Source organism: Rattus norvegicus, chromosome 7 (assembly GCF_021556685.1).
Source record: "Rattus norvegicus strain SHRSP/BbbUtx chromosome 7, alternate assembly SHRSP_T2T, whole genome shotgun sequence".
Lineage (NCBI taxonomy): Eukaryota > Metazoa > Chordata > Mammalia > Rodentia > Muridae > Rattus > Rattus norvegicus.
In genome coordinates, this window is record NC_141540.1 from 119258225 (window position 1) to 119266232 (window position 8008).

General features: G+C 49.0%; 1 protein-coding gene across 2 annotated transcripts in view; it reads right to left on the reverse strand.

Annotated features, from left to right (window-relative positions):
• Cacng2 (calcium voltage-gated channel auxiliary subunit gamma 2) overlaps positions 1 to 8008 on the reverse strand; it is a 127562-nt gene that overhangs the window by 118312 nt on the left and 1242 nt on the right. Inside the window, exon 2 of one of the 2 annotated variants that reach the window (XM_087559290.1) lies at positions 7751 to 7896. In XM_087559290.1, the coding sequence (XP_087415416.1) occupies positions 7751 to 7892 (142 nt within the window). In that variant the 5' untranslated portion in view covers positions 7893 to 7896. 2 annotated transcript variants of the gene reach the window in all.

Below are 8008 nucleotides of genomic sequence, written 5' to 3' on the forward strand. Positions count from 1 at the left end.
TGTGCCTCCCAGTAAACCCTAAGGTAGTGTGGACTCCTCGTACCACCCATGCTTCAGGAACCAGAGCAGGAGGGAGGTCAGTGGGACCCTCCCAAGCCTAACATGAACTGCTTTGTGAAGCGCTTCTGTCCCCCCAGGCTCCCATCTGTGTGCCTCCTAGCTTTGTTCCTCCTCCCTTGCTTTCAGTCACACCAGAGAATTAGCATTTCCTCTCCGGTCCCTGTGTTTCTTCAGTCTTCCCCAGGAGCCTCCCACCAACCCCATCTCCACGATCCCAGAATCCCCAAGTGTGCATAGTTCACACCACCATCATCTGTTCATGGGTGAGTCTTCTACACTTGACTGAACTCTTCCTGGGTAGAGATCCATACATCAGCTCTGTCCCAGAGGCTCAGCGGCACATGGCTGGAGTAGCATGGAGGACAGTCATTGAGAAAGCACCCAACCCCATCTTTCTGGCCAGAAAACTCATTGGTCAGACCATATTCCTTGGCCTAATGTTGTTTTGAGTCACGGTCTGGACACTAACTAATGGTTACAGAGGCCCATCGAGGTCACAGCACGCCGCCTATCATTCTTTTAATAATTGAGGCTGCTCTCTTCCTCTGATTCCAAGGCACACATCTCAAGAGCCCATGTCACAGGAATTGGTGTGGCTCTCTCCCTCCCTACGTATACTTGTATGTATGGGCGCGTTCGTGTATGTGGACGTCAGGGATCAAGTTTGGGTGCCATTCAACTAACTTTTGAGGCAGAGTCTCCCATTGGTCTAGAGCTGTAAAGTGGCTAGACTGGCTGTCCAGTGAACTCCCAGGAGACGCCCATTTCTACAGTCCTTTATTGGCATCCCAACCACGAACCACCATGCCTGACTCTGTGTGTGTGTCTGTGTGTTTGCTCACACATACGTGTAAGAGTGTGGCTCTGGACAGTGCATGATGTGGTGTAGGTTTGGAAGTCAGAGGATATCCTTGATGACTTTTTTTCCTTCTACCCCTTTGAGACAGGATCTCTCATTGTTCGATGCAGTCTACCTGGCTTGGGAGCTTCTGGGGATTCTCCTGTGCCCCTCACTAGGATCCTCGGGATTACAGACACTGCTACTGCATCCAGCTTCCCACGGGCTCTGAGAATTTGGACTCAGGTCTTCATGCTTGAACAGCAAGCACTTTACCAAGCTTTTCCAGCCCACTCCCAGAGGTTTGCTTTCATGGCAAGTACCAATCATACAGAGTTCCAAGTCTCTTAAACTCAGCCCTGTGTGCCACCCCTTAGTGGCACTAATCCAGGCTTCACACACACACACACACACACACACACACACACACACACACCCCAGAGTTGTTGAATTAAGCTCTAAGGACTCTCATATTAGTGACTCTGAATGACATGGCTTCCCATGAGGTCCCTAGAGACTTTATAGAAGCTCATCAAAAGTTGAACCTATGAAGGGATTGCCCCATGTGTGACTGTGGGATGATAGCCTGGACATTTAAAATGTGAACTTCATTTAAATATGGGGTCTGGCCAAAAGAATTATTTAATATTTAAAAGAGTCATTGACATTTAAAATCTTAGAAACTTTTTTTTGAGACAGGTCTCACTCTGTGGTTGAGGTCACCCTAGAACTCGCTGTGTAGTTCAGGCTTGTCTCAAACTTGTGACAACCCTCCTGCCTCAGCCTCCCAAGTTCTGAGCTCACTGTTGTGAACCATTGAACCATGCATGACCTGATATTCAGATAAATCTGGAAACTTCTTAGCAGCCTAGGTAGACATTTCCTTCCTCTCCCTGACGCAGCAGCTCTCTCTAAGATGCCCCTCAACATCCTCTGTAGATGGTGGGGAAGGGAAAATTGAGGCCAACGTCTTTCCTGGAGTGTCCACACTCGGCATTCCCTCCCCAGGCCCTTGTTTCTTCCCAAGCTAGACTTCTATCACTGTTCTTTGTCACTCTCCTTTCATGGCAGCTGTCTGTCTGTTTCTGTCTATCTGTCTCTGTCTGTCTCTGTCTCTGTCTGTCTCTCTCTCTGTTTCTGGCTCTGACTCTCTGGCTCTCTCTCTCCCTCCCTCTCTCCCCTTCACCCACTCCCCTGTCTTATGCCCATTTTTTATTTTGGAGTGTCACCAACAATGTTTTGCTTTCACTGCTCACTCAAAGACCCAGCCCTGGGTGACATGAAATGCCCTCCCCTTGTAGCTGGTGGGGATTACCTATTCATTCACCAGCATGGGTTGACAATCTGCACTGTCACTATCCTTGGGGGCACAGCGGTGAGCAGAAATGAAGAAATTCTGCCCCTATGGAGCTGCTGGTCTAGTGTCAGGGGAGAGATAAGATCAACGACAAGAACAACAACAGACAGCAGCAACCGATACAAGGGGCTGGACAGCAGCAAGTGCTTAGTTAAAACAAACAAATTAATAAAATGAGCATGGGAAGGGATTTCAGAGGGAACAGGAATTGTTGATTGACATTTCAAACACGGCTGAGGACAAGGTGAACAGCTGTTCTCCCAGATGGAACAATTCCTTCACTTATTCAACGGAGTTGCTTAAGCTCTAACCCCTAATCACCCTTGCAATGGGGTGAGGATACTTCCTGTTTTTATAGAAAAGAAAACTGGGACTTAGAGGGGTTCGATGGCCCCATATACCCCAGCTCATTAGGTTGAAGTGAACCCACAAAGTGAACCCAGTTCCAAAGGGTTACAAATGTTTCCTCTTCCAACATCAAGCTTTCTCTGAAAACTCCCACGGTGTACAGGGGCTGTAGAGTTGGGTATTTTCTGAAGCTCGTCATAAACCCATGGGATGATCACACCAAGGACACCTCCAAAGTGAGGGGGTCACAAAGAAAGAGGTGCCCAGTAAGTCAGGTCTAGAGTCCTCTGCTGGGACGTGGTCACTACAATCCCCCAGCATCCTCAGTCTAGTCAAGAAAGAGGAGTAAACTACAGTCATGTCCTCCTGAGAGGGGTAGGGTGGCACGTTGGCAGGTTCAAGTGGTCAAGAGCTCAGACCCTCCTGACTACTCATGCTGGCCCAATGGGTCTCCATCTGATACAAACAAAACAGAACCTGTTACATGCAGGGACCGTGAAAGTAGTCACGGTTCCAGGGCCAGGGCTTTCCACCAGCTTCCAGAACATATAGAGCTTAGGAGAGAGGGGAGCTCCAAGTGTCACAGGGACCTGAGTGGAAGTCCTGGCTCAGTCACTTTCTGCCATGTGACCCTGGTGTGTGCTTCCCTCTTCCCACTCACCTTGGAAGCAGAAGCAAAGTAGAGAGTGGGGGGTCAGCTACGCAGTGCAAGGGCAGGGTCAGGCTTGCCTCGTAGGTGTGGGCCTGCTCGCTGGCAAGCTTCTATCAAAACCTATGTCCTGAGTGGGGAGGGCTGGGGGTGGGGTGGTCCAGGGTCTTTAGGTGAGTTATATGGGGTTTTCCTAAAGAAAAGAAAGTTCTACAGGTGCTAACTAGGGGTGATCTATTCTAGTCTGCCTAAGGCTTCTACTCAGGAGAGGGCCAGGTGACACCTGAATTGTGATGGCTGAAACAAAGACACCTCGCTGCTCCTCTCCCCTTGCTGTAGAGACTGCAGACTATCTCCCCTTCCCTTGGATAGTTTGCCCTCACTTTGGCCAGTCGGGACCTGCACAGTCCAGTGGTGGAGTCTTTTGGCTTCTCGTATTTTACAATAGACTCATGACTCATTATTATTTTTTAAAAAGAATTCCAGGAAGAAAAAACAAATTATTCTGATCACTCTTGCTCTCTCTCTCTCTCTCTCTCTCTCTCTTATAATAATGTTTCAATAATTTCAACCATATTAAGAATCTGTGAGCCAAGATGTTGATAAATATTTCTTGTGCACCTACTATGGGCAAAACTCCTAGATTCTAGGGCCTAGAAAATATCAGGTTATTTCAGAAATATTATTATGACATTAGGGAGTGGTGTACACACACCGGGTAGTCTCAGTCGAAGGTAAGAGTGTCCAGAAAGGCGGGTGGCCTCCCTTAGAGCAAAAGCTCTATTCTTTCTCTGTAGAAACAAGAGGGCATGCTGAGAAGCCTGGAACATTCCGCCATCTTGAAGGCCAGGCGAGGACTTGTGCAGTTCTGAGCTTAGAAAAGACAACCAGGGATGGTGGAGGTGTGAGTTCAAAAGCAGTGGAGGTGCCATTCAAGGACAGTGGAGGTGCAGACTGACTATCTGAGGTACCACGCACAAGCAGGTGGAGACACCCCGGATGCTGCAGGAGCTGGAAAGTTCATCGGGGGGAAGGCATCAAACTGGACAGAGCAGTATTGTTGTTGTTTCTCATACACTGAAGTAAGAGGCACAAAAGGATGGAGTAGGTGAGGATGGCTTGTGGACCAGCCCCTGGCTCTTCCTCTGCAGGGCTGGCAGTCCTGTGGGGGCGAGAGGAGTGGGGACAGAGGGAAGGCCGGAACTGGAGAGCACCAACAGAGCAGGTCTCTAGTCCCTGGAGATGATGCTTCCTCTAAGGTTACAGCAGATGCTAATTCTCCAAGTGGCAAACCACACAACATTCGTGTGCCCTCTTGGAGTTTTGACTAAGTTTGTTTTCTGAAAGAACCAGTTTAGCTCCCCACCCTAGGACTCCTAAGGCAGTTTCTGAGAAGTTCAAGGCTTCCACCCAGCACTCAGTACGTGCCAGGGTCACGCCCAGCCACCTTTCCACCACAGGCTTGAATCCCAGGGAAGACACCCACCTGTCAGGGAGTTCAGGAGTTCACACAGAGAGACCTTTCAGTTATCTGCAGAGGGGAATATTTCCTTTATTCTCCCCTTCCACAGAGTGTGGCCTTAACAGGTGGCTGTTTCCCTTTCTTATCCCTCCACGGACTCATTAATTTCAAAAGCAACCACAGAGGCAAGGAACTATTTCCTGATTCTTCTTTTCATGGAGAGGTAAAAAAAAAAAAATAACCATCTCATGAGACCGCACACAAAAATCCTAATGAAAGATAGAGAGCAAGAGAGACGAGAGGAGGTCAGGCCTGGTTTTCAGCTGCCATTACCAGAAGACTCTCAGGGAGTAAACCGGAAACCTGTTAGCTAGATCTTCAGAGTGGGCACAGAGCATAATCCAAGGTGGGATGGGAGAATCTTTCTGGAATGTCCACTTTCTCACCCTAGACCCTGACTTGAAGAGGCGCCAATAACCCAGCCCTTGTTGAAGCTGTTCTGAACACTCAGAGATGCCAACTTGTCAATACCGTAAGAGCCATGCATGCCGATTCACAGGAATCCCCAAACTCCGGTTTTAGGAAGTGCATGCAGTTTGCAAATCAGCACCAGTCACTTCCTAAGTGACCATGGTGAGGTGGTCCCAGGCTTGGGGAACCCCAAGACTGAAGCTGTAGGAAATGAAAAGTCTGGTCAAACAGGGCCCTGAAACTCACTAGCTCTTCCAGCCTGAGCCTCGTGGAAAAGGGACTATTAATCCAGCCCTCCCCTCAGCCTGGAGGCAAGCACCTGGGTTGGGCACCTGGGGACACCGCTGGGGACAGTGCCAAACCCACAGCTCCTGTGAGCATCACACATCCCTAGGAGGTGGGGGGGGGGGCTGTTGCAATTCTAACACTTTATAGTCGATCGAGGCGGAAGAGAGTACGGCTCGGAGAGAAAGTTAGAGGAGGTGAGTAGCTGCGGACTTGGAACAGATGGGCGTCTAATGAAAATACTTAAGCCCTTTTGATGCACAAGTGACCCAGAGCCGTCGCAAGTCTGCGTGTCTGCTGCGAACCACAAGATGTTTAGAAAATCACAACACTAAGGGATCCGTAAAATAAATAAAAAAAAAGCCCACAAAACCCTGATTTTCAAAAGCACATTTATACCAGGTCACCAATATCCGATTACATTTGCCCTAAAATAAAGACACAGATTTTCTCTAATTTTTCTTGGCTGAAGATCTCTTATCCCTCTAACCAAAATCCAAGGGATGTAAGCAGCTGCCAGGATCATGTCCCCAAAGCAACCCTCATTCCCTCTGCTTTCTTCCTCTTTCGGCATCAAAGCCTGCCATAAATGTTTAATTACATGGAAGCTGCCTCCCCACTGCAAATGACTGGCGCTACGAAAGGCTTTTCATTTTTTTTTTTAAAAAGAGAGGCGGAATGCGTGTGTGTAAAACGGTCCCTATTAATTTCCTGATATTGACTCTCTGGCTGGGGAGGAGCACGGAGTGTTCAGCAGAGAGCACCTCTGCAGAATGTTAAAGGCAGCGCTTGGACTGAGAAAGGGTATCAAATGCAGTATGCGTCAAACAGACCATTGCTCAATGAAGTCACTTAGCTATTCAAAACATGTTCAGCCATCACTCAACCGTTTGCACCAAGCACACCGGGAGGGGGCATTCGATGTAAGCTCTTTTCCCAGACTAGTGTTTGGCTTAGTATAGGCTAGACACCCCTCCTCGCCAGGACCACGTCAGTTTTGCCCTCTCCCCCATCTGCTGGCCCCAACTCCCTGCAGCACCATCCCACGTTGAGCTTAACAAACAGTTCTGCAGTGCTCGCTTCCCGACGCCACCTCAACGGGCCTCCAGGCTTGGTTCACATCAGTGGAACACATACAAGCCTCTTTCCATACAGGGGCATATGTGTCTCTCTGCCTGTCTTCCTATAGGTGGCTTTTGCACACAGACAGATATAGCTATGCAAATTCACTCCTTCCCATTAAAGTCTGTGGGTAAATGCAGCTTGTATGACCTACAGAGTTCCCCCCTCTTGTGTTTATTAACGTGTCCCAAAAGCACATGCCTTCCTCATGTCCTCATCTCCTGGCCTTTACGTTGTGGGAGCCCCTCGGCCCATAGCACATGCAGTACACTTGCCCCAGTGACTCTGCAAGATCAAGACCAACAGCTGACACCCCCACCCATGCTTTCCCATTCCCCCTCAACCTCTCCATGCCCTCGCCTCCTGCCTGCACAGTGCTGACTCGACTTGCTTCTGGATGACAGACATGTCACTCTGCGTGGAAGCAAATCCGCGCTCAGCCTAACCCGCAAGTGACCGCTGTTTATTAGAACTTGGGCTTGTTTCCTGTGAGAGACACATGCATTTTAGACTTCGTAAACCTTAAAACACACACCACACACACACACATACACAGCCAGCCACCTCAAATGATCCGCGGGGCTCGTAGACATTACGAAATGCTCTTGAACTCGACATGAGCTCCTGGAATAATTAGAATCTACCAAATAAGGATTCTTAGAAACAACAGATTTTTTTTTTAAGGGAGACTTGCAGATGGTGCTGGGCCTGTAACTTTTGAGGAGTGAGGAGAAGAGGAAGAACATTTTTTTCTGAATCCTTCATTGCAAAAGGCTGAGCAGCACGCAGAGAAGCAATCATTTTCCCTCCTCATAGGTGGCCAAGCTAGACCCAAAGGCAAACCCTAAGGACTCCAAAGCATCCAGAGAACATCTGACTCTATGGACAATTTCCTGTTTTCACCGTACCATAGATCATTCCAGCGAGGAGGTTTGGGAAGACGGGGATGGCAGCCAAAGAGTAGAGAGTGTGGGTTTTGCCTATTGATTTTCTTTCCTCTGAAACTAACCCAGCCAACCTTGATCTGCAGCAGCGGCGGCGGAGGGAGTGAAGTGGGAAAATGGTGGAATGTGGAGGGGACTTATTTGGAGGCGGGAGGGGGGTGGAGGGGAGGGGAGGGGCGGCGTGGGAAGGGGGAGGAGGTAGGAAATCAAATACCTTCGAGGCAGCAGGTTCTCCATAATCCGGAATGGGTCATAACTTCCTCGTTCTTTTTGCTGGTTTCATTCTCACTGACACTTTTGGTCTTGCAAACCCCTCTGGAGTACAGCCAATAGTCGGTTCCCACAGCGATGGTCATCAAGCTGAAGGCAGCGAAAGCACCAACGGTGGTTAAAAGCATTTGAACACCTCGATCAAACAGCCCCATAATTCTTCATTATATAAACACCCAACCGACTTCTGGTTCTCAGGAGC